This window comes from Coenobita brevimanus, chromosome 53, assembly GCF_032717465.1.
Source record: "Coenobita brevimanus isolate Jiangsu-jjx chromosome 53, ASM3271746v2, whole genome shotgun sequence".
NCBI lineage: Eukaryota > Metazoa > Arthropoda > Malacostraca > Decapoda > Coenobitidae > Coenobita > Coenobita brevimanus.
Genome location: NC_137006.1, coordinates 40,641,741 through 40,668,989, shown reverse-complemented (window position 1 = coordinate 40,668,989; position 27,249 = coordinate 40,641,741). Strand labels below are relative to the sequence as shown.

Here is a 27,249-nt window from a genome sequence, read left to right as displayed (position 1 = left end):
CCGTGAAGGTGTTATCTCGGCGGTTTGAAAGTAGTCCTTGTTCATTGCATGCATTTTTTCGGACTAAGAATACCACTATATAATCATTTTCAGCCATAATTCTTGTTTGTTCATGCTATTACAGGACTGATTCTGGTTAGCCTGTCTTCAGAACTCTCGATTTCAGGTTAATAACTTTTAAGGCAGATTTTGCAGGCTCAGTTTTATTATTATTATTATTATTATTATTATTTTTTTTGATAAAAAAGGTTTATAACTCACTAGTTTCAGTCAGGAAGCACAGGTATTGTCAGCACAGATCCTGGTATGACAAGTTCATATGAAGCGTGAGTGTGTTGGTGATCACAGGCTGTTGCATGTCACTCCAGCGTTCCTAAAGCTGTCACGCTTGGATCAGGGGTTTTAATGCGCATCTCTCCACGGGTTTAACTTGTGATGCCAAGTTCAAGTGTAAAAATAATATCTTGGTGAAGGAATCCATAAACAATTTCCTAGACTTTGGCCTGAGTTGGCAGTTGGCAGCGGTGCTTAAATATATAACCAGGAAGCCTGAGTGGCGAGGTTGGTGGGTGGGGCGCCTACTAGTATATAGAAGCATCTGCTCCGCTCAGCCTGCTCCCGCCCTCCCTAGTGTCCGCACCCGTGCATCACTTGTCCTCCAGCAGACATCAAAATGGAGACGGTTCAGAAGACCACGACCACAAAAACCACAAAAACTGTGACCACGGAGACGACTGGACAAATACAGAGCACCCAGGCCGACACCAGCCAAATGACATCCCACCAGACACATAACATCACCATCACCAAGAGGGGAATGTTCTTTAATGATGAGACTTTTGCAGACACCAGACAGGACTTCCAGGATGCCATCAAGGACGTGCTGACCAAGTTCGGCGATAAGTCGATCACGGCCACAGACGATATCAACTCCTACAGGAACCTTCGGACCAAGAATATGAAGGATGAAAACCAGGCCGTGAAATCCTCTGACGATCAGCAGTTCCACAAGGTGATTCAAGCTATACCCTTTTCGCTTTCACCTGGCCTAAAACTGACCTCTCTTCGTCATCAGTACTGAGCTGTAACAAGAGATTAACACAGGAATATAACGCTTGTCACGAAGAAGTGCTGTGGAAAAGACTTAAAGGCGTAGCATTGTCCTTTTCTGCCACTGAGCTACGGAAAATAAGCTACAAATAGACGGAAATCTGGGCCAAGTTAGGGTGACAACTAGAGTGACGAGACCGAATGATTATTTCAACTTTATTTAAACGTACGTGATTTAGTGAAACAAAGTATAATAATCTCTTTAAAGATTCCGAAACTAGAGACTGAAATTTTACTGAGCTATCATTACCACTTACTCCTCTCTCCCTCCCCTCCCCCCCCAAAAAAAAAAAAAAAATGAATCTACACCAAGTAATCAGTTCACAAAAACATACCGAAACTAGTTACATTAAAAATCAGAACTATGTATAAAGTTCTTTTTTCCCTGAGGACGATACAATTAATGTAAGACTGGAAAAAAGTGGACATACTATAAATATACCAGACTTAAGCTTTAGTATCGTCAGCTCAAGCATGTACCAGTAATTTTTAAAATTTTTGTTAACTAAAGTCAGTGTTGGTCAGTTTAAGAACAACTTTTCGACCTCACAACGAGAGGTCTCTCCAGAGCTGAATAAAATCGAATAAAAGCTACAAGAAAAAAATTAAAAGGACGTCACCGCATTGAAAGAATTTGAAGACTGAACAGGCGGTTTATTTAGTTCCTCTGTTTCGTATTTGTCACTTTACCAATATACAGAATGGTCCTTAAATAGCACTCCACTGGTAAATCTCTTGGCGGTACCTCACATGTTACGGGGACGGCTCAGTCTGCTGATATGGGCATGGATATGGTAGTGGGAATAGGAAATGATTAAATAATGCAGAGTAGATATTGATAACACTAAGCCGTCCATGCAACACAAGAAATCTCCTGACGGAGTGAAAGGGAAGTGTTATATGTGGACCATTGTGTATATTTTACGAGATTATCAGTTCACTATTAGTAATTTGACACCATAGTTACTCCCGAGGTACTGAACATCGTATCTGATTCCTTCTAAGCCTTTTTGCATCACAAATACCATGACAGACTGAATATTTTTAACACCATATAAACACGCCAGTTACGATTGCGTTGAGAGATTATAATGAACATCCTATATAATTCAGTGTTATATCCGGTGTAGTTTCATTTATAGGATTCTGAATACTAAAATTCGCATGCTTAAACCTTAAATGTGGAATGCAAACCCCTATTTTTTCACGATCATTTATGGAACGCCTGTGGTTATTACGTATGATCAACCTTCATCCCATGCAATAAAATTCAGTCAGCAACCATATAGCAAATCCAAAAACTTTCCATTAACGTCAAATACTTCAAAAATCATCGTCAAAAATTTGGGGTGTGCATCTCATTTCACGATTTCATGTCTAAGCTTACGACCCTTCAATATGGTTGCGTGAGATTCAGTGAACTTTAGTTATGAGATACGAATGGGTCTCCTTGGTTACTAGTCAAATCGATCATCCACTCTGACGACATTTAGCCAGCAGCTGAATTGAAAAGGGCCAGGGATTTTTGTCAGGTTAGGGTAAGTGCACTACTGTAACATATTGACTGAACCATATATATTAATCACGCTGTATGTACTGTCTCACTCACACTGCACCCTCACCCCTCACACTGCACCCTCACCCCTCACACTGCACCCTCACCCCTCACACTACACCCTCACCCATCACACTGCACCCTCACCCCCTCACACTACACCCTCACCCCTCACACTGCACCCTTACTCCTCACACTGCACCCTCACCCCATCACACTCCACCCTCATCCATCACACTGCACCCTCACCCATCACACTGCACCCTTACCCCCTCACACTGCACCCTTATCCATCACACTACACCCTCACCCATCACACTGCATCCTTACCCTTCACACTACACCCTCACACCCTCACACTGCACCCTCACCCCCTCACACTGCACCCTCACCCCCTCACACAACACCCTCACCCTTCACATTACACCCTCACCATTCACACTTCACCCTTAACCCTCACACTGCACCCTTAACCCTCACACTACACCCTCACCCTTCACACTACATCCTCATCCATCACACTGCACCCTCACCCATCACACTGCACCCTTATCCCTCACACTACACCTTCACCCATCACACTACACCCTCACCCTTCACACTACACCCTCACCCTTCACACTGTAGTGTACCCTTAACCTTCACACTACACCCTCACCCTACACACTACACCCTCACCCCTCACATTGTGTCTTCACACTCCTTTCCTTAGATTAACCCCTTCAATACGACGAGATCTTTCATTTTAAATTTGCTATATCCAGAAAATTTTAATCAACTCAGGATAGAATTTTTGACCTAGAAGGGCTGGACATATACTTGATTAATCCTTCAACATGTATTTTTAAAAGCTGAAGAATATCGTTTGGAAGCAGCAAGAACAAAATAAAAAATGACGTCCTCAGAAAATAATAAATCCTTGAATCCACTTTCATTTATTCATAGCACTTCCACACGATTTTATTCAGCGTACGAGAGACTTTTTGAACTGGAGCGATTACATGCATCCTTCACTAGACCATTTCAGTGCTGGCGGTCCTTCCCAGGTTGAATAAATCGTCTAATAATAGCCTGTTTAAGCTGTGGAATACGGCATCGGAGTGAGGGGCTTCAGCCATAATCATAGTTCCAAGAAAATTTGTGAAGCCTCTTAATGCGATAACCTGATGACTGTTTTTAGCTACCCATAAACACAGCGGCGCCACAGAAGCAGAGACTAGATTAGCGCGTGTCCCCAATGGCAAAGAAACCTACCTTATTTAGCTGTTCATAAACACAGCGGCGCCACAGAAGCTGACACAAGACCAGCGTGTGTCCTAGTTACTAAAGAAACATACCTTATTTAGCTGCGCATAAACACAGAGGCGCCACAGAAGCAGGGGCTAAATTAGCGTGTGTCCTAGATTGCAAAGAAGCATTCTTTTTTTTAACTGCTCCTAAACACAGTGGCGCCACAGAAGCAGATAATACACCACTCCGTTTCCTGGATGCCAACCAAACTGAGCTTGCAGCAATGTTGTCTGGCTATATTTAGGTACACATAAACACATCAGCGCCACAGAAGCAGAGACTAGTAGAGCCTATTTAGTCAGTCATTACAAAGTGGCGCCACAGAAAAAGATACTGGACCTGTGTGTGTTGTAGGTGCCAAAGAAACACCCAATAGAGCTACTCATTAACACAGCCGCGCCACAGAAGCAGGCTCTAGACTTGCGTGTATCCTAGATCCGCGAGAATGTGAACCTATATCTGTTCTTCGACTATAATTAGGTATCTAGTAACACACCAGGGCTACAGAAGCGAAGACTAGACTAAACTCTTTTAACTCTACGCCTAAATTGTCCTTCTCTCCATCTAGAATGCTGAGTTGTAACAATAAATTAACACTAATATAGTAAAGAGGAAATGCTATGGAAAGGATGAAAGACTCGTAGCACTGTGTTTTTCTTCCAAAGAGCTACGTGAAATAAACTGCAGGAGGATGAAAATTTAGGCCAAGTTAAAATGAAAAAGAAAAAAAAAACGTAAGTAGTAGGCTCGTCTTCTCGCCACTGTATGGGTTTTTATAGCACCTCTTCCATTTCATTTTGTTTCCCCACAATGCAAGTTAATTTTCACGTATATGCTATTGTAGAAATTTTAACAAGTATGGGAAGGAGGTGGAAGAAAACACGGGTGATGGTGAGCTTTATTTCCAACTATGCCCTTTTTACTCCAAGTTGGCCTAAAACTGCCAACTCCATCTTGAATGCTGGGTTATGACAATATATTAAAACTATAACATCATGCTAGTCACAAGGAAGTGCTATGGAAAGTATGTGGAACTCCACTGAGGTACGTGAAAATAAGCTACAAAAAGAAAAATCTAGGCCAGGTTTGTGTGAAAGAAGTATAGTTTCGCCTGTTTGCCCCTGAAGAAGCCATAAGTGAAATTAGTTGGGAATAAAGCTCACCACTATTTTTTTTTATGCAAGAAGGAACCAAAGTCCAGAAGCCCTCAAGATTATTCATTCCAAGAAAAAAACAAAAGCAAGATATCAGAGAGCCAAATTCAAGATCCGTTCATTTTGAGATGCCTGGACATACTGCTTTTAGAAGACTGGAGGTCTGTTTTGGTTTTTAGTGGCGTTAGTTGTGGATAAGGCATATTCAGGCGTTAGGGAAAGGGTGCCAGAAAATCGACGATAATGCAGGTCCTTGATTCCTGAGAATGTGAGCCTATAGCAGTGTTGTCTGACCTTATTTAACCACTCATTAACTTCTTCAGCCCGATGGCATATTTTTTGCATTATTGTAACTATTTCCGGACGATTTTATTCAGCTCGAGAAACATTTCGAACTGGTGTTCTATAAGTTAAATGAAATTGCTTCGTAACAGTAAGAACAGATTAGTAATGATACCTCGACGTGAAGGGTGTCTAGTATGCACAAAATAATCGTCTGAGGAAGAAGTGCCACGAAGCTTCCTAATCTCACAAGAATGCATCACCCCAACCTGTGCACAATTTTCTAATGAATTCTGATAGTAACGGAAAAGTAAAAAGGATGCCAAGAGAAAAACAAATAGCAACAGTTCTTTTCATCCTTACGAGTTTTTTTTTTTTTCTATAGAGTAGTTTACAGCTATAATTTATTCTGTTTGAATGAGACACGACAACCAAAGTTCCCACCCACCCACCAAACTCCCCAGTTGAATTCATCAGGAAAAAGAAGGAAGGATCACCCAGAATTAGGCTATAGGAAAATTGAAATGGATATTTTTTAGGAAAAACTAAGTTTAATTCTTCGATAAACCACTCATACGCTGAGCAAAGTCGTCTGGCGGTAACGAAAATTAAATCGTAAACACTTTTGTTGTCGAAAGTGGAGTCGATCTTAACCCCCACTCTCATGAGATTAGGAGGCTTTCTAGCACGTCTTCCGTACCAATTTATTCTTACATATGGCACATGCATATTCTCTACTAGGTTATTTATGCAGAGTATATCGATATTAGAAAGACATAATAACATAACAGGAAATACAGCAGAGTAATTGGCAAAACAGATCACGAAGGAGGCGGTGCGAGAAAAGTTTTTTAAACTGACGAGAATACGGCTCACTGACTGTTGTGATGTGGACATGAAGTGTAGCCTATTATAGAGAATGTAGTATTATATTCCAGCATCATTCGCTTATGGTACATGTTCAGACAAGAGAAAATTGAAGTTTATGGCAGATGGGTGTACTGCTGTTATTTTTTGCTAAGTCAAGTTCACCCTCTAATGTTCGAGATAAATGTAGTATTCTGTTCCAGCCAACTCTAAACGATTTTGTTCCGCTGCGAGTGAACAACAGGAGCCAGGGACGAATAATTCTTATACCATTAACCCTGTGAGACAACTGTAGCGTTCTGTTCTATCAAATGGCGGACATTATTGAGCTGAGTTAGTCATGGAACCCTGAGAGTTTAGTATTGTGGTGTAAGCATACTAAGCTGGTGAATGGACGATAAATGTCTGCCAGTATGATTTAGAGGAAACTACACAGTGCCACTCTCTGTAAACTGCGAGGGAACGGACTCCATGATTTACAACGTGGCTTTCGGGAATGCTTTCTTCTTAGACTGGAAACGTTTGTCAGTTATCATGCAACTTTGACTCCTTTTCTGATAAGACTGATCATTTGTCCAGTATATATCAAGTGTTAAACGTCTAATACACATTTGGTAAGTCACATTTCACAGAGTATTTTCTTTTATGAGAAATTTGAAAAAAGAATCGTTTGTATATGTTTGTAAGTCACTAATACTACAAACAAAAGCAAGTTATAGAATTCTGATACATCTCAGCGACCACTGCATCCTTGGTTCAAAAAGTGACCACCTAACAAACATCCAGTAATCCTAGACGGAGTAATAAATGAACTTGGCGTATTGCTTTTTCCTATTTCTTGCCGAGAGTAACTGAAATTGGTATGGATTTTTTTTCTTGACCAAAATTTTTTCTTCGATCTTAAATTACCTGAAAGTAGTATACATTTTCCCCTGATGCCAAGTTTTGACATCAGTACTGCAGCTCAGTGGAAAAAAGTTTGACCTTTTTACCTCTATGTAAAGTGAAATATAATCTAACATAATTCCTATCCACACATTGGCTGTCATTATTTAGGTGTTTGCCTGTCTCTTCACGTATTCATTTTTAATTATTTGACCGTTTTTTTTTTTCCTTTGGTCAGATTGTAGTGGACGTGCAGGACTTTGTGGGTGCGGGAGGGGAGGTGACCGTGAAGCTGGTGGAGGAGGTGGAGGTGGTGGTGGAGGGACGCGTGGAGAAGGTGGAAGGAAACTCAAGGTAATGGATGTTTCTTGAGGTTGTGGTTAAGATTGTTTAGGATTTATTTTTTGCGCTTTTTCTTCAGTTATACAGCTACCAACAAACCTTTCTCCGCGCTCTCTCTCACTCTCTTGTGTGTGTGTGTGTGTGTGTGTGTGTGTGTGTGTGTGTGTGTGTGTTCTATCTCCAGACAATTTTATTATGCTTTCAGTAGACCTCTCGTAAGGAAGGGTTAACGAAGGCTATCTCTTGTACAATTTCCAAGTCTTCCCTAAACTGAATGAAGGGGTTTGGAGGCAGCAAGATTGAATTAATATTTCATCTAATTCAAAAGGTTTGGGTCCATATATAATCGCTTGTTATGCACCACAGTCACATAGCTATCAAACACATCACAATCAAACCGGAGGGACTGTAGCTGTTTTTTTTTTTTTTTTCATCTGATGGAACTAGACCACTCCTACAACTCAGACACTAAATTGGGGTAGCATAGAATTCAATGAACCTTAGTTATGAGGTAGGACTGAGTCTCCTTGGTTACCAGTCAAATTTATCCTCCAGTCTGACTACGCTTGGCCATCAACCATGCTGAACGGAGTTAGGGATCTTTGTCAAACGTAACTTTTTATACTAAGTCACTGGTATGGAGACTTATTTATTGTTTAAAAAAATAATATGACTCACTGCAACGCAGAGTTGTTCATTATTAAAAACTGTTAATTGGTCTTTTTTTTTAAACACTTCTTCAGGTCCTTCAAGAGTTTCCAGAGAAGCTTCATCCTTCCCGACGACGTTGACCCGTCCACCCTCACCTCTGTCGTGTCTGCTGACGGTGTGCTCATCATCAAGTGCAGAAAGGTAAGTACAGATTTTTTCATGATTTTTAATAGGTTCGAGACTCAGTTCCATGCATCTATACGGTTTCAGAATCTATTGCGTGCTCGTTTACTGGTTTCAGACTCGGATGTAGGTTCCAGACTGGGGTCAGTGCACTTTCTCTGGTTTTTCACTTCAATGTATGTTCTAGAATTTTTATGCTCATTCATGGGTTCATACTCAATTCCATACTCAACTACACACCTCTCATATTCTTCAGACTCAGCTACATTTTCTGTTCTCGTTCCCATTCATTTTTCTGACGCATTTCATCATGAAGGCCAAAAAAGTTTCCCCATAAATTTTTTTGTCAGCTATAGGTTCCCGGTGGTTTCATGTGTATTTGCAGATTTCATACTCAGTTCCACCTACGGATCCCTAATAGCCTCCAGACTCACCTACCGTTTTTAGACTCATTCAGAGGTTCCGTATTTATCTCCCTTACTCATCTCATCATCATCCCCACATTTTTGGATAGTTCCAGACAGCTTCCAGACTCAGTACCTAGCTCACCTACAGATTTTGGATTCAAGAGCAGGTACCAGACTAATACACACAGTAGGCTACATGTTCAGCTGAGGCAGTGGGTTTTAATTTGAGGTAGCCTATACGTAATCTTTGACAGTGATATGAAAAGTCGATGTTGGGAGTACTGGAGCGGCCTTACCATCAGCCTTCCGACGTCACACCTGACTCATGCGCGGTAGCCTAACTAGCTAGTTTAGAAATTTAACTATACCGAACACGTCTGCTTTGTTACGGAGTTGCTCTGGTTATTTATTATCAGCAATTTTGGTATCATCATCTTACAACTGTTGTCTTGCTAACAGACAAACAGACCAACGCCGGCAAAAACATAACCACCTTGGCGGAGGTAATAATCTGGATTCCTTGAACAACAGTGATATGGTGAAGATGATCTTGTGAAACTACAGCCTGAACGCATCTAGTATCCTCAGGTCAAAACATTCACCCAGTTGATACAGAGAACAGTTGACATACCTGCACACTTTGCAGTCACGTACTTTCACACATCCCTGCACATCAGATTAAAGAGCATACACAACTCCCCTCTCCCCCGTTCACACCCTTCCTTTTCTCCTTCTCCCATTCTGTCCCCTCTTCTCCCCTTCTTGTCCAGTGATGCTCCTGTCCCTTCCTCTCCTCTCCTTCCATTTCACCCCCCCCCTTTTTTTCTCCTCCAGCCACTCCCCACCCTTTTCATCTCATTCCCCTTATTCTTCCTCCACTCACCTTTTCATCCTCTCTTCCTTTCCTTTCCCACTTCCTTCACTTTCTTTTCCCTTCCCTCCCTTTACACCTGCCATTCCCTTCATTTCTCTATCTCTCTTCCTCAAATCTCTCCCCTCTTCATCCTTCCCTTGCCTCTCCTCCTCCTCCCTCTCCTCCTTCCTTACCTTCCCACCTGCTTCCCTCCGTCACGGCTGTTCCCTTCTTCCCCCCCACCCCACCTTCTTCCTCGCCTTCCCTTCCCTCATTCTCCACTCCCCACACTCCCTCATTTCTCTCCTCTTTTTTTCCCCCTTTTCTCTCCTCCTCCTCACCCGCTCCCTTCCTCTCCTTTCTTCTTCTCCCTTCCTCTCTCCTGCTTGTCTCTTTTTCCTTTTCTCCCTTCCTCACCCCTACTGTTTTCCATCCATCCCCTCGCCTCCCTGTCTTTTTTTTTCACCTCTCCCCTCCTCACCCCTTCCATTCCTCTCCCTTCACCTTCTCTCTCTCTCTCTCTCTCTCTCTCTCTCGTCTCCCTCACACCTCTCCTCCTGCCTCCCGTTGCCCAGTGATCTTTACCTGTTCCACGTTTGAGCAGGTGTGTGAGGTGTGTGGGCGTGGGTGTGTGTGTGAAGAGGGAGGCTGCTTCGCTTCCACCTGGCGTGAGATTAGAAAGATTTGGGGGAAGCGAGAGGAGGAAGGGAAGAAGAGTAATGATATCATGCTGGATTAGCGGGTGGTGGGGACGCCGGGAAGTGAGGGGGAGATGGGGGTGGTTTGAGGTGGAAGGTGGGGGTGGTGCGCGGTAGGGTGGAATGCATGTGGAAATGGGTTGTGATGGTGGTGGTGATGATGAGGACAAGTGTGGTGATGTTGATGGTGGTGGTGATGATGGAGGAGTGTGATCGTGAGACCTGGTAGTTTTTGTAGTGTTGGTGTTGGAGAAAGAGGGTGATGGTGAAAATTCGTGGGGTGGTGGAGGGTGGTGGTAGGGAGGATTAGTGTGGTGGTGGTGGTGGTGGTGGAATGGGGAATGTGGCCAGGCATAGTGGTAGCTATTTGTGGTGGAGAGTGTTGGTTGTGGCACTAGATTAGCGGATATGCAGCACAGAACTGAAATACCAGCACCTAATCAACACGTCCCACTCATTATATCCAAATAAAACTCAGGTTATTTTGAGGACAGGCCACAAATGATGGATTGAGTGGTGACGATAGAGAGAGAGAGAGAGAGAGAGAGAGAGAGAGAGAGAGAGAGAGAGAGAGAGAGAGAGAGAGAGTTGAGGCAAATCATGACCACCTCTTTGCACTGGGCGTCTGGCAATAGATACACGCATAGATAAATACAGGCACACACATTGCAAATATGTCCTTCATAAAGTTAACATCCTTGTCGACTAATCTTTTCACTACGGTATCTCCAGACGATTTAATGTACTTAGACATTTTGTAGAATACGGGGCTAACTGAATCTGTTTTGAATTTTTACTGCAAGTTTCCTCTTAGCTTAATTTTTTATGTATTATTTATTTATTTATTTATTTATCCATTTTATTTTTTTAGTTATGTATTATGGTACCGAGAAGAAACAGATGTTGCTAGGTCTCTGCACTATGAAGAGAGTGTTGTATGACGTCATATTCTGTGGTGTGTCCTTCATGGTGTGGTGTGGTGTGGTGTGGGATGGAGGGGTGGGGTAGTAGAGCAGGGTGTGGTGTGGTGGGATGTGATGTGGTGGTGTGTGGTGTGGTGTGATGTGATGTGGTTGGGTGAGATGGCGTGTGGTATGGTGGGGTGGAGTGCTGGACGTCTCCCAACGCTATAAAATCAACACATTATACCAGATCACCTCGGATACGACACGAATTAGTGCGTGAAAAGTGTGTCAGAAAATATACTGGCCAGGTGATCCATATATAACGCTCCACTTCCACTCTACCAGGTGAGTTCTTGCGCGTTGCGGGACGGCTCATTCAGCATTGTCATTGTCTACCCTGCATCATTTATTCATTTCCTACTCCCAGTGACACATCCATGCCCACACCAACAGACTGAGCCGTTCCCACAACACAAGAGATACCATCAGTTGAGTTAGTAGTGTAGCGCTATCCGTAGGTCACCCTGTATGGAAGAATATCATAGCTCCAAAGATTTGAACCAGAACGCCCTGTTTCACAACTTTAGGCCATGTCAGCACCACACGCTTGTTTTCCCTTCCCAGGATGATAGGGCAAACTGTTCTTTTTTTTACCCTAACCTAAAATAAACCTAGAGCTAACGACCTTAAATATCCGAAACTAGCATAAGCCTAACAGCCTGACGTATCCTATCTTAACCTAACCGAGAGCGTTCTGGAAAAAAAAAAATGCCAGCTGAACAACAGGACGAAAATTTGGAGTGGAAGTGCTGTGGTCTGTCACTTGTTGGATCGGAGTTCAGAGTTTGGAAAGGGTGTCAGACTTATGTTATATGCCTCTCCGTTTTTATCCTTTATCAATTTCTTAGCTTCTTCAGCTCCCATGCCTCGTTTATCACACAGTTGTCTCATTCAGAGTATGACGAACATGATACCCTAAAGAAGAATAAAAATGCCAAGGAGCTGAAAGAGAACTGAAATGGATGCTTCTTTAACCTCCATTTCCGAAGATGAATTGATACGGTGATTGATAGGGTAAGTGTGTATGTGTGTGTGTGTGTGTCAGAGAGAGAGAGAGAGAGAGAGAGAGAGAGAGAGAGAGAGAGAGAGGGAAGTTGAGAAAGATGAGGAACTGACATGGGCTCAATAGATGGATGAAGTAATTGAAGTATGCGTACACTGACCCCCCCCAAAAAAAAAAAAAAAAAAAAATCTATCAGGATACGTGCTACTGTTTCTGTAATGAACGAAGCACCGCCTACTGTCTCAGGAGGGATGATATTCAAGTCTCAGTATGCTTCTTTCACTGCGCCTTAGTGTATTGTGGACAGATAGTGTTTTTAAGTATCGTACAGAGAGGGATTTGACAGGGGTTTGGCACCTCCGTTTTTAAGTTGGTAATCGATGGAAAGACTCAATTCCACAGGTGTATTTGAAGCGCATAGGCGAAGGAAACATGAAAGAAAACGGAAATCAGCAAAAGAAATTAATGTGCCGATGGTTTTGTTTGTGAGTTGGAGCCAAGATTTGAAAGGCTTGAATGATCTGAAAAATGGCTGTGTGGCCCATTTTACTAGGCGTGCTGTTTGATAGTTCTCCTGCTTTTGTGCTTTCTATTTCTTGGTTTGTGGATCCTACTATACCCTATTTTTAAAGTGGGAATGATGATGATGATGATGATAACGGTGATGGTGGTAGTGGTGGTGGTGGTGGTGATGGCGATGGTGATTATTGGAGACGCTTAGTACTTCAGGAAAAAAATTATCTGTATTGGCAGGCATTTGTGTTGTACCGTACCTTTAGGCTATAAGTTTTCCTCCACCTACTTCTCTCCATGCTTACAAATTCCATTCTTTCAAACGCAGTGTGTCCTGACATTTAACAGATAACGAATGCTGAGTTTGACTGTCCTTCGTAAAAAATCTTTGAGAAGGACGAAAGTATGCAAGCTCCGAATTTTTGGCCTTTTTTCTACTACTACTACTACTGCTACTACTACTGCTGGTGCTGCTACTACTACTACTACTACTACTACTCATCATCATCATCATCATCATCATCATCATCATCACCATCATCATCATCATCACCATCATCATCATCATCATCATCATCATCATCATCATCATCATCATCATAATTGTAATAATAATAACAATAATAATCCATTGTATGACGTTACGAAGGGAGGAGGGAAGAAGTGAAACAGAGTTGGTGGGAAAGCGGGTTAGATGTGGGGGGGGGGGATGGAGGAGGAAGGATAGGAAGGAAATATGGAAGGGGGATAGGAGGGAGTGAGAGGGAAGGAGGGAGGAACAGTGAGAAGAAAGGTGGGAGAGAGAGAAAAGACGAGGGAAAATGGGAAGGAGGGAGTGATGGAAAGTGGAAGTGGAAAATGAGTAAGAGTGGAAGGGAAATCTGAAGGGAAGGATTGAGAGAGAATAAAGGGTAGGTGGAGTGAAGGCGTGAGAGTGAGTGGGAGAAGGAAAAGCACACTATTTGCTGCCCATAACATAGGCTGGTAAATGAGGAGAAGGACATACAGACGCACTAACAGATCTGCAACATCACTGAGAAGTTAAGGCTGTATTAATGTATGTTTAGAAGTGCCAGTTCGTTATCTGCTTATTTCTGCATCTATTTCATTGACATCCTTGTCCTTGATACATAAATTGTGGCAGGATTAAAAAGCTACAGATACTAAAGAAGAAAATATTCCAAAGTGTAATATGCAAACTGCTTAGGAGGTGCTAGAAAACCTCCCAGGTTAGCGAAAATATGGGCATTAGAATTGAGCACAAAGGAAAATAAAGTTAGAGGCACAGGTAGAAGATAGAGGAAGTAGTTCAGAGCTGCGGGTGGTGTGTGACGTGGGTTACTTGGCAAGGGTGGAGTGTCAAGCGGTGCCACCAGTGACTCACTGACACTCACCCAAAGCTACATACAACCCCAGCTATAAGGCGCTATTTCCACACGTCACACCTAACATCTTCCAATCTCTCCATGTCCCACTCACTCCTGCTGCTCTAGTTGAAGGCTGTGTCTCTTTGTAGGCTGAAAATGTATACCGATAACTCTAGTTTATTTTAGCCTACCAAATGGTAATCGACTGGGAGGCGCCAGCGTTGGATGAAGCTTTCACGATGATTTGGGCTGTGGAATATTAGTGAGATCTGTTATGCTTTAGTTTCCTCAAGTACCTTTTTTTTTTTAATGTATTGTCAAAAACCAAATTTCATATCGCTGGTGAGAGATGCCAGGGGCCTCTCCTGGCCTGGGTCCCCAGGGCTCCAGTCCAGAGTGCCAGTGCAATACTCCGACACTGGGTTGATGTGCCACCACGAGTGTCAGCTGCCCCGGGTTATTGTCACAAAAAAAAGTCTGGCATAATTCAAACAGCAATGTCACAGTATATATTTATGATAGGGACACCTCTTCAGTGTGAGCGATTATTATTTGATTAATTATGGTTTCCATTAAACACCAAGCACAGTAAATTGTATCAAGCTAATTGGATGAATTATGTACTGGAGAGACCATGACAAGTTTGGCACCCCCCATCCATTTTTTTTTTTACTTGACACTCGTCAGACTGACTCTGTCTCATAGGTAACTACGAAGTTACGTGTACGTATGGAAAGGTGTACCTGTGAGGTGGAGCCAGGATTCCGGGGGCTTGAATGATGAATGAATGGGTGTATAGCCCATTTCATTGGGCAGGCGGTTGATTAAATCTCTCACAATCATATTCTTTCCTCCTGTGTGCTTTCTAAACTCTATCACACCCCACCTACAGTTGAGAAAAAGAAGCGTTCTATATATTTTTGTACAGGTAGATAGTGTGGCCTTTATCAGGTGCTTTCCCGTGTGTTGTGAGGACGGTTTAGTCAGCGTTATCACTGCCTAACTTGTATCATTTGTTCATGTCTTACTCCCACTGCCACATCCACGCTCACATCAGCAGGTTGACCCGTCCTCGCCACACACAAGATGTCAGACGAGTTTCTAGTTTAGTACTATTTACACACACACACACACACACACACACACAATTATACTGTTTGCCAGGTTCTCCTTGAATTCTGGTTAGTTGTTAATATTATGGTACACTCTGCCTCACGTAAAAGTTTCAGTACTCACGTCGCTCCTTCCCCCACCCTGCTGACAGCTCCCGGCCACACCTCATATACTGACGGCAAGTAGTGATGGTGCGTAGTTAGCAGAATAGTCGTAATTCAAGGATCGCAGGGCTATAGTTTTTGTTCGATTTTGTTCACGTAACGCTCGTGTCTACACGTGTGTGAGTGGATAGGTGGATGTGTTTGTGGTGGCTGTTTCTCCCCCCCCCTCCCCCCGGGGCACAGAGAGATGATGGGTCTGGGTCGCATAATTATATCCCAAACGTAAGGTACTGCAGCACCGTTTGCCAAGATTTTTCTTACCAGGATGATCGCACTTATCTTACCTAACCCTAACCTAACGTAACCTAACCCACCATACCCTAGACCCTCCTGGGGAAGAAAAAGTACCCAAATCGACCACTGTTCGGAAGCGTGCGTTCGGTGACACTGCAAGGTTTTTGATGTTTCTTTTAGCAACACTTTCTGCATCATCACAAATACCAATATACAAAGTTTGAAGCTTGCCAGAGAGCTATTGCTGGAGTTTTCATTTACACAATTATTTTTTTCCAACAACAGTCACGAAAGAATATTAATGTCGTACTTATTACTTGATAATGGTGTCGACGTTTTTCCTTTCAGTTTATAAGTATTCAAATAGAGAATCGTTACGAGTTTGCGATGCAGGTAATTGAATAAATGATACTGTATTGCTAGAGTAATATGTGTGAGTGGGGAACAGATGCGTTTTCTGTCTTGAGGGGATAAAGACTGTTTTGATCTGACTTGGAACCTCTTCAGAGACAAACAGAGATAGGAAATGTGTATATATGGAGTGGTGGAGGGGAGGGCGGTGATAAGGGGGCAAGAGGGGGTAGAGAAAAAGTATAAAAGGAGATTAGAGTGAGGCTGATTGGTTTAGAGAGAGAGAGAGAGAGAGAGAGAGAGAGAGAGAGAGAGAGAGAGAGAGAGAGAGAGAGAGAGAGAGAGAGAGAGAGAGAGAGAGAGAGAGAGATTTAAAAGAAAGCTTAGGTCTTACTAATGAAATAACATGCTGTCAGTACTAGTTTCTTCTCTTACTTTTGCTATGACTTCTTAACCTTTTATTCTCCTTGTGTATATATTTGACTGATTGGTTCATCCCCATCAGCCTCTCCTTTATTACTCTGTCCAGACCCAGTGTGTGGTAATCCCGGTTTATTTTTCCTTCTTCTACCTCTCTTCCTCAGACCTTGATTTACATCTTTCCCCTTCCTTCTCTCACACCTGAACCTGAGCTAATTCTTACACTGCGATATTTTAAGTCTACCATTTCTCTTCATATCTATCATGCTCATTCCAGCAGCTGTGCTTTGTTTGCGTCTTTAAAGGAAGATGTGGACGAGAGCGATGGCGTGTTATCGTGTTTTGTTAGGGGAGGACAAAAAGGTTGGGAACGATTGCAGGGCTTTCATCTTAACTTGGCCCTGATTTTCGTTCTTTAACAGTATATTTAACATAGTTCAGTGCCGAAAATAAATAAATAAATGAAAATGCCGTGGTTCTACCTCCTTTCCATTGCACTTCTTTGTGACTAACATCATCTTCAAGTATTAATACATTGTTACAACTCAGTATTCGAGCTGGAGAGATAGCAATTTTAGGCCAAGTTAGAGTATAAAGGGTATAGTTTAGATATATCCCTCAGAAACCTCATCCCAGCTAGAGGGTCTCCTGATACTGAAGAAAATCCCCTGGTGGTTGCCAGATTAAAATAAAACTGGTTAAGGGATTCAAAAGTTAAACCAGCCATACAGATTTACTATACGCCTTTCACTCTAACCTGGCATAGTTTTTTCTCCATTTCATGTGGGTCGGGGGCAGAAAAATGCCATGCTACGATTCTTCCTCCTTTCCATAGCACTTCTTCGTCACTAGCGTCATATTTTGGTGTTCATCTCTTAATACAATTCAGAATTCAAGATGGAGAGACAGGGAATTTAGGCCAGGTTAGAGTGGAACGCTTATAGAACATCCTTGTGCTTTTGACTATGCGGAAGATGTCCAGTCTGTGTTAACTATGCGATCGCCAGCTTACAAGATTACTGAACTTTGGCCTGTCACCTGGCGGGCCGTGGTTCTGTTCCTGGGAGGCATAACTGAGAGAGAGAGAGAGAGAGAGAGAGAGAGAGAGAGAGAGAGAGAGAGAGAGAGAGAGAGAGAGGGGACAGGTGCAAGCCAGACCCGAGCCTGAATCCACAAATCTGCGATCACTTCCTCGTCGTAACTAGAATTGTTTTTGCGGAAGAAAAATAGACATGGAAAAGACGTTGCCCTCTCCTTTCCTTGTCCTTCTTCAACACACACACACACACACACACACACACACACACACACACACACACACACACACACACACACACACACACACACACACACACACACAGATCTCCATGATTTTTTCTCTCGTTAATACCTGAAAGATCTGTTTTTGCAAGAGGAACAAGAGGCGGGAATATTTTGCATTCTCCCTCTCCTTCCTGAATACTACTACAACGACTACTACTACTACTGCTACTGCTACCACTACTACTACTTCTTCTACTACTACTACAACTACTACCACCACATCGTACTGAGAGAGCGCACAGGTGACGGCCAAAGCAGGGCACCAGGAAGCAACTTTTAACCCTCACTGCATTTCCTGTATGACGCACCGAGCCACCTGGAGAGTGAGGGATGGCTGGGGAGGGAGGGGAGAGGGGAGGAATGAAGGATGGTTAGGGGGGAGAGGGGAGGCATGAGAATTGGTGGGATGGCGGTGGTGGAGGGGTGATGGAGAGTAAGGGCTGATTTGGTGGTGGCGGCAGTGGAATGTTTGGAGAAGGGATGGTGGAGGTGAGGAGAGGTAAAATAAAATAGTGAGATGGGATAGATATTAGGGTTTGGTGATGGGGGATGAGGGGTGAGGGGATGGGAATGGGGGTGGTGGTGGGGTGGGGAGTGAGACCTGTCTGGAATGGAGGATAGAGTGGAAAGGTGCAGTGGAGTGAGGAATGGAGGTTGGTGTGGTGGTAGTGGTGGTGGTGGTGGTGGGGAGTGATGGGATGGAGTGGGGAATGAGGATTGGTGTTGGGGAGTGGTGTGGTGTGGAGTGTTGTGGTGGAGTAAGGAATGTGGGATGTGGTGGTGGTGATGGGGAGGGGTAGAGTGGGAGAGTGGGGTGGAATGGAGAATGAGGGTTGATACGATGATGGTGAGAAAAGTGGTGAGGAGTGAGGGTTGGTGTGGTGGTGGTGGAGGTGGTTCTGTTGATGGTGGTGGTAGGGAAATTGTAGTGTGACGGTGGTGGAGGTGGTTCTGGTGATGGTGGTGGTAGGGAAATGGTGGTGTGTTGGTGGTGGTGGCAGTGATGGTTGTGGGATGCGGTGGTAGTGGGGTGGTATGGAGGCGTGGGCGAAGGTTCAACACATGTTCCCCATAACTAAAACTGTTGACACTTGCACCTTAAACTCCCCCCATAGTCTGTTTTTTTCTTTGTTTACCCGCCAAGTTTACGAGTATATTTTAACCCTTTCAACTGCCAGAGACGTCATATTTTCTTTGTTCTGTCTGCTGCTAGATTTTATTTAACTTTGGGGAAGATTCCCCTGGTAAAGAAAGTATTGATTAGGAGTTAACCCTTCCAGTTCGAATGGTCTCCCCTAAGCTGAATAAAACCGCTTGGAGATTGTAAGGATAAAGCTAAAAAACTATAAAAGTGCCAGATGCGGGAGAGCTATATTGTACAGGAGTTGCGTTCCTCGTTTCTGAAAATCGCTATTGAGTGACGGACAGCCTGGTTCCTAGAGATGTGTAAAAAAATAATTCGATTCGACTGGTTAGCAGTGTTTAGAACTGAGCTTCCATCATCTGAATAATAATGTTTAGCGACAGCCATACTGAAATACAACGTTCTTGATACGTGGTGAAATGCTTTACGAAAACTAAACAAATATAGAAACAAGAAGGAACGCAGCGAGTGCAACACATGCGCCCTATAATCAATCTAAGATCAGACCTTTGACCTTGTCGGGTGACCTGGACCTTCGACCGATTGTTCCCTAACTGAAATTACTTCATCCGTGCCAGACTCAGAACCATTCCATTAAATTTGGTCTAAATGGGACCAGAAGTGTTAAAGCTGACCTTGCTCTAGGACCTTGACTTTTTACCTCTTGTTCTCAGACTTGACTCTCTTTTAATTATATTTGACCTTAAACTCTCCACTAAGTTTGGTCCAAATCGAATCAGACTATTGAGTTAAGGGGCCGAAATTTTGACCCTGACCAGTGACCTTAACCTTAGACCAAATGTTATCAGAAATGAACCACTCCATCTTTACCTGCAGCTGAACCCGTTGCAGTAAGGTTGGTCTAAATTAGTTCAAAATATTTTGAACTGACTTTGCCCACCTATATTAGTCATCTGTTTCTCTCATGGTCCTCAGTAATTTTCCAAATTTGGTGCCATTCTGTTCTCTAGTTCTACTCATGGTCTTGCTAATGCACAAATAGACAGACAGAAGGACAGACAGACAGACAGACAAACCAACCAGATCAGACACATACAGTATCCTTCTCGCGTTGTGGTGCGGATATGATAAGTAACCACTCGATACGATGACATATTTTCCAGGTTATTCTGAATGATTTTGTCCCACTTACGATGGTCATTTCGTACTGGAAGGATTAATGAAGGCTGTATCTAACTCCCGCAACGCGAAAAAACATCAAGCTGATAGCCTCTGAAGGTAGCAGGAATAAAATAAGAAATGCCCTCTGAGGCACGTGACAGCAGCAGCAGTAGCACAGTAGTTGTAGCCCCAGGTTCATCTTAAACGTGAACCCCGATGAAATACAGACTGAAGTTATCCTCAGGCAGCCCACTATCCTTTAAGAGGTAAAAAAAAAAAGGTTAAAGGATGTTTATATATCCAGGCCAAGGAGCCGCTCGGTTGTATCAGTGCTACCACGTCAAGGGGTCCCTTCCCAGCACTGAGTCTAGTGGGTAACACCTTGCATACAGTGATGTCATACTCTAGTTTATTATCGATGCTACCAGTTCCCTTCACTTTACAGGGAAGAGGTCATGAAGGCCATCTAAAATCCCTCCACTTCGAAAAGCCTCACCATAATTACAGAAAAATTGTCTAGAGTTAATAAGAATAAAATTAAAAATACGTCACCGTATTTAAGGATGATTGTGGCCTCAGCAATAATCATTGCTGCAAGGTATTACTTAATAGGACTTTGGTAGATTAAGTAACTCTAACGCCATCATCATCATCATCATCGTCCACGTACGTGAGTAGCACTGGGTGCAATGGGTCACTTTGTAGCAGGAAGTAGTGTTAATTTGTTCGTAAAGCAGGGCTAGAACATACTGTATAGTAATGCTGGTCGCCTATGTGAGACATGTGCAAGACAGACGTTACAGTCCTTACATACTTTACACACATAAGTTGACAACTTTTACTCCAATTAAATTCCAGATAGCAACCGAGGAAGAGCAGGAGGGAGAGACTGAGACTATCATCAAGAAGACCACCACCACCACCATCAGGACGGCGCAGCAGGAAGTCCAGGATACCAACGTCCAGCAAGGGGTAGATCAGCGGCAGACCACTCAGCAGGTCAAGACTATTACTGACACAACCACTGACGGCAAAAAACTGCCGATCGCCAAGAAGGGCGGCTTCTTTGATGACGACTTCTTTGAGGACGCCCGCCAGGAGTACACAAAAGCAATTAAGCAGGTGCTGGAGAAGTGCAACATCACCACCACCACCCAGACGGAGGACCTCAACAAGTACAGGAACCTTCGCCAGCAGGACCTGAAGGAGGAGACCCAGGCCGTCACTGAGTGTGACAAGGAGGATGTTCACAAGGTCAGTGATGAACATTATTATTATTCACTTAGTATACTGGCATAAGCGTAACCTCTTCAGGGTATGTTCTTGCACTGGTGACTGTTGTTAACAATGTTTTGGACAGATCATAGTGGACGTGCAGGACTTTTTGAATGGTGGCGAAGTGACAGTGAAGACGGTGAACGAGAACGAAGTAGTGATTGAGGGTCGCATTGAGAAGCAAGAGGGGAACAAGAAGTCCATCAAGAAGTTCTGCAAGAGGTTCATCCTGGAGGAAGACATTCAGGTGGACAAGGTGACCTCCGTAGTATCATCTGATGGAGTCCTCACCATCACCGCGCCCAGGAAGGTGAGGTGTGTGAAATACAAAATACTTAATCTGTGGTGCAGTGTACCCTCAGTTGAAATTATAACCCGGTTAAAGTTCTTGGCGAGGATGAACAACGTCTCCTGAATGGCTGAAGTAATAGCAGAATGGGTAATTCTACGGGTCTTCGTTTTTAATTTCAGTATATTTATCTATCTGCATCAGTCAGCCTCTCAGCACCACCTATAATGTAATCCCGTTGTAAAGGAAATGTGTGAATATGCTGATGGTAAAAAAAAAAAAAAAATAACAATAATAATAAATTCCTGCGCCTGACCCCTCATTGGTTGACCCGGTCACAACTCAGCATTAAGTGTGAGAGCAAGGGCCAGCTTTGCCAAATTAAAATAAACTGACGTAGGACATCGCCACATCAGTTCGGTAATATGGTACTCATCATTCTCCATACCTGTGTCCAGTTTAAAATGATGTAACGTTGAAGTCAAGAGCTCCTTTGCACTGTTTTGAAGCTGCGTCATATGAGATCTTGGCAAAACAATCAACAGTAACCATTTGTGATGGACTCTCACTTCATTAATTGGAATTTCAGGGTTTTGAAACGATTATTGGTGGTAAATTTATTAACAAAGGCTGAAACAGTATAATAATTGTATGTCCCGGTCAGCGGAGATATAATATGATTTTAGCGGCACACCACCACCACACATGACAGTTTGTGGGTGCCGTGTTTTTCAGTGATGGATCTGTTAATTTTGAAGGTTCATTGTTCACCATCCTGCACAGCATCCTCACCCTCCACATTGCAGGTTGTGAATGCTGCGTCTCGGAAATCAGGACAGCTCGGCTGTGGATCTTTACACACACACACACACACACACACACACACACACACACACACACACACACACACACATGACAGTTTGTGGACGCCATATTGGTATATGAGTAGGTGGACCACTTTTGTCTGTGCAACTTGAAATACACACACACACACACACACACACACACACACACACACACACACACACACACACACACACACACACACACACACAAAGAGTAGGCCAGTGGTAAAGGTTCGATCTGTTAATTTTTTAAGGTTATAGCCCCCCCCTCTCTCCGTTCTTCACACATCAAGCCCTTAGTACAAATTCAGTCTCCACGTCCCTGTTTTTGACTCCACCTGAAATAATTAATGCATATTTCTTAAAAAGAAAAATCCATAGAGGCAGATACTGTCGAACACCCAGCTCCTTTCATAAAATCCAATGTCCCAGTCCAGTATTTTTCAGTTCCATACTTCAAAACTCCCCCACAACCCCACAACGCATAGCGTTTATGAATATCATTGCCATATCTCTTGCTTTACTATCCTTATCTTCGAATAGAAAAATTTCATAGTCAGTCTCCCCTGTAACAGACAACATCGAAGGACCATCAGGCATGTTGTTGTGTTCTCTTCTTTTTGCTCTCTTGTATTCCTCGAAACAAGGCCACTGTGAGTTCAACAGCTGGCGAATGTTTTAGCGTTCGACTGCTCATATCTAAACATGATACAACTGCTCATATCTAAACATGATATACACTGTCCAGAATATACACATATTACCTAAGCATTTCCAGTCTCAAATTAAACTGTTAGGAAATTGTGTAAATTTACCATTTGTCTGTGTTTTATGTGAGAAAGGGTCAAAGTTCTTTTTCTTTTGTACTTTAGTAAAAAAGGCCTGGCCATCAATTGATATGTGTCGTCTACGACAGTAACAACAGGCCGCGACGAACGTAACAACAGGCCACGACAACGTAAAAAGAGAAAGCACAATGTTTAAGGCGGTTTATTGAAAATAAGTCCGCTGCGTTTGTCATATCAAGCAATCACAGCAAGTCACCCTTACAATACATTATCATCATCGTCATCATCCAGACCTCCTTTCCCACCCTAAGGCGGGGTGAGGAATAGCAACGTCCAGACAGCCTAAGTTTGCCCAGTTCGATGGGCCACGCTTCCATTCACTCGTCACTCAAGCCCACGGAATCTTGGATCCACCAGACAGGCCAATGAAAATTCACCACGTTCTGTAATTTCACATATACCTATCTGATAAAGTCAGTCCGAACGCTGTCACTTTAAAAGGGGGTGCCAAATCCCTGGCAGTGCGCTTCTCCGCACAAAATTCATCCAGCCAGCTCGATCTCTTGTCAGTCCCATAGCCTCACCAACTTCCATACCTCTCTTCCCCAAATACTCATCCACCAAATCCCTCCACCTTCTTTGTGGCCTACCTCGCTTCCTCCCTCCTTCAAATTCTCTCAGATATACCTTTTTCACCACTCTATTGTCATCCATTCTCTCCACATAACCAAACCATCTCAGTACACTCTCTTCGATTCTGGTGTCCACAGACTTCCTAACTCTGCATCTTTCACAAATCATTCTCGATACATATTTGATACAGCCAGCAATTTAAAAAAAATGTGTGGGAGAAACCTACAGGTCCAGTAATATCTGCCGAAACTGTTAAATGTTTTAGACTAGTGTGTATCTGTAGTTCACATAGCCCATCAGTTACAATCATCACACTTAACTGTGGACCCAGGTAATGAATTTACATTCAGTATGCCACCCTACACAGTGTGCCTTTTCTTTTGCCATCACTGTACCTGACAGACATGTTTGTTGCGGACTGGGTTCCTTCCGTAGATGGTAAATTATATATATTTAACAGCAGCTAGACAGCAGTGCAAAATGTTCAATACTTTTTACTTTCTTATCATAAAACTTTGACACTTTCCTCGACAAGAAAGCATAAATGGTAAATGAACATCTTTTCTGAACAGTTTATTTTACATCGCCCTACCCACAATAATATATATCGATATCAAACGGCAATCAGCATTACGAGAACAGGTTATTAGATTCTCCTGAACTTTCCAGCCGTCACAGCCTCAGGTGAGCAACGTAAGCGAGACGGTGAACATTGAGAAGACAACCACGACCCAGCAGCAGACTTCCACCATCACCTCGGACCAACAGGAGGTCCAGGACACCAGAGTTCAGGTCCAGGACACACAGGCGGTCCAGCAGGGGGTGTGTTGGGTTGTTATTGTTGTCGTAGTTGTTGGCTGCTATAGCTGTTGAGGGGCGCTTTTGATAACTGCCAGACACTCCCAGGGGCCAGCCTATGAATGGAGTAGTTGCTGAGTCACTAAAACAGCAATTGTACCCCAGCCAGCCCATGCCGCACCTCCAGTGCATCTTACACTGCCGTAATGTTAACATGTTTAGAGCCCCATATATATATATATATATATATATATATATATATATATATATATATATATATATATATATATATATATATATATATCGGCCACGGACTTGTTGCTTGGATAGCGCAGTCTTAACAGGAAGAGAATCAGCAGCGCTTGTATATACATCTTCATCTTTATTGGCTAACGTTTCGGTCCAAATTTTTACCATCATCAGAGCCTAAAAAAGAAATCAAGGACTGTACATGTAATATTCTTCCTTACTGTATTTTAGTCATAAGTAATAAAATAAAATTGCATTAAGTTCTGCACAAAAGCCTTAAGGTGAAACGTGCAAAAAGAATACTTTTGGGTGAAATTAACTTATTGTATGTGATATGACGAATTGAAAAAATCATTCCAGGTCAAATAATAATGATAAAAAAAAAAAAATCAGAAGTCGGGTCTGGTAAGTAAAATTACTATTAAAACAAAGTAAATCAAAGTCACAAGCCGTTACAAAGTTTGGCAAGAATTCATTAACGTATCAAAAACTTACGTAAATACTGGCATAAGAATCCTAAACGTAAAAAGAAGATGAATGCACTTGACAACACAATAATTAGCAAAAACTTTGTTTTGTAAAAAAAATTAAAAAAAAATGAGAAGACTCCAAGACATAGAATTAAAAACACAGTAATTCTGTAGATACCTCATTATTGCAGATAGTAGGTTTGTCCCTGTATGAGAGAAGGGACTCTTGTATTAACAGGTCACTGTCTGAGGACGAAGTGGTCAGCACAGAAAAGCTATGTCCACAGAAAGCTTTTCTGTGCTGACCAGCTCCTCGTCAGACAGTGACCTGTTAATACAAGAGTCCCTTCTCTCATACAGGGACAAACCTACTATCTGCAATAATGAGGTATCTACAGAATTACTGTGTTTTTAATTCTATGTCTTGGAGTCTTCTCATTTTTTTTTTTTTTTTTTTACGAAACAAAGTTTTTGCTAATTATTGTGTTGTCAAGTGCATTCATCTTCTTTTTACGTTTAGGATTCTTAGGCCAGTATTTACGTAAGTTTTTGATACGTTAATGAATTCTTGCCAAACTTTGTAACGGCTTGTGACTTTGATTTACTTTGTTTTAATAATAATTTTACTTACCAGACCCGACTTCTGATTTTTTTTTTTTTTTATCATTATTATTTGACCTGGAATGATTTTTTCAATTCGTCATATCACATACAATAAGTTAATTTCACCCAAAAGTATTCTTTTTGCACGTTTCACCTTAAGGCTTTTGTGCAGAACTTAATGCAATTTTATTTTATTACTTATGACTAAAATACAGTAAGGAAGAATATTACATGTACAGTCCTTGATTTCTTTTTTAGGCTCTGATGATGGTAAAAGTTTGTACCGAAACGTTAGCCAATAAAGATGAAGATGTATATACAAGCGCTGCTGATTCTCTTCATATATACAGTACAGGTATATATATATATATATATATATATATATATATATATATATATATATATATATATATATATATATATACCTGTCAGAAATATACAATTAAAAAGACAAGGTAATGAACACCAACATTTGCAGATAACGTTTCAGCTTGTAGACCTCTGGCATCCCATAGCAGGCCAAGCATTCTCTCCCTTTCCCTCTCTCTCTCTCTCTGGAACGTAGTAGGTTGGACTGTAGACACTGTAGTAGCCTACAATAAACCGCTTCAGTCTAGGAACAAAGCTGATTTTATACTGTGGCTGTGTAGTTGCCCTAAATCTCTCAGTATCCGATGGCTGGGATAAGGAGAGAATAGCAGTACACGAGGGTTTATTGGTAGGGTGAGTACAGGCATAGAAGGTACGAGTATATTATGTCTACCCTTGGGAAGAGGTGGGCTGAATCTGACTGGGAAATTAATGTGTTGGTTTGTACTGTACATGGCCGGATAACAGTGCCTGGCTGATGCATGCTTCAGGGTGCAAGTATCAACACTGCAGCTGCATATGTCAAACTATCTATTTGTATACAATCCATCACCACAGGTGGACCAGCAGCAGACCGTGACCACAAGGCAGGTGAAGAGCGTCACCGACACCACCACCACTGACGGCAAAAAACTGCCGATCGCCAAGAAGGGCGGCTTCTTTGATGACGACTTCTTTGAGGACGCCCGCCAGGAGTACACAAAAGCAATTAAGCAGGTGTTGGAGAAGTGCAACATCACCACCACCACCCAGACGGAGGACCTCAACAAGTACAGGAACCTTCGCCAGCAGGACCTGAAGGAGGAGACCCAGGCTGTCACTGAGTGTGACAAGGAGGATGTTCACAAGGTCAGTGCTAAATACTTGTTTAAAATATTGTATGCGATACATATTACATAAACTCTGTATACTCAGGTATTGTAACTCCCTTCAG

At 42.6% G+C, this 27,249-nt stretch overlaps 1 protein-coding gene across 5 annotated transcripts in view; it reads left to right on the top strand.

The window, feature by feature from the left end:
* Nucleotides 1-572: 572 nt before the first annotated feature.
* Nucleotides 573-27,249, top strand: part of LOC145400752 (uncharacterized) — a 55,060-nt gene continuing 28,383 nt past the window's right edge. For 3 of the 5 annotated variants that reach the window (XM_080273189.1, XM_080273186.1, XM_080273187.1), the window contains exons 1-7: nucleotides 573-1,012; nucleotides 7,382-7,497; nucleotides 8,229-8,337; nucleotides 20,855-21,250; nucleotides 21,357-21,581; nucleotides 24,496-24,648; nucleotides 26,874-27,164. In XM_080273189.1, coding sequence (XP_080129315.1) covers nucleotides 674-1,012; nucleotides 7,382-7,497; nucleotides 8,229-8,337; nucleotides 20,855-21,250; nucleotides 21,357-21,581; nucleotides 24,496-24,648; nucleotides 26,874-27,164 — 1,629 coding nt within the window. In that variant the 5' untranslated portion in view covers nucleotides 573-673. The remainder of the gene's footprint in view (nucleotides 1,013-7,381; nucleotides 7,498-8,228; nucleotides 8,338-20,854; nucleotides 21,251-21,356; nucleotides 21,582-24,495; nucleotides 24,649-26,873; nucleotides 27,165-27,249) is intronic. The other 2 variants (XM_080273188.1, XM_080273190.1) reach the window with 2 other exon arrangements.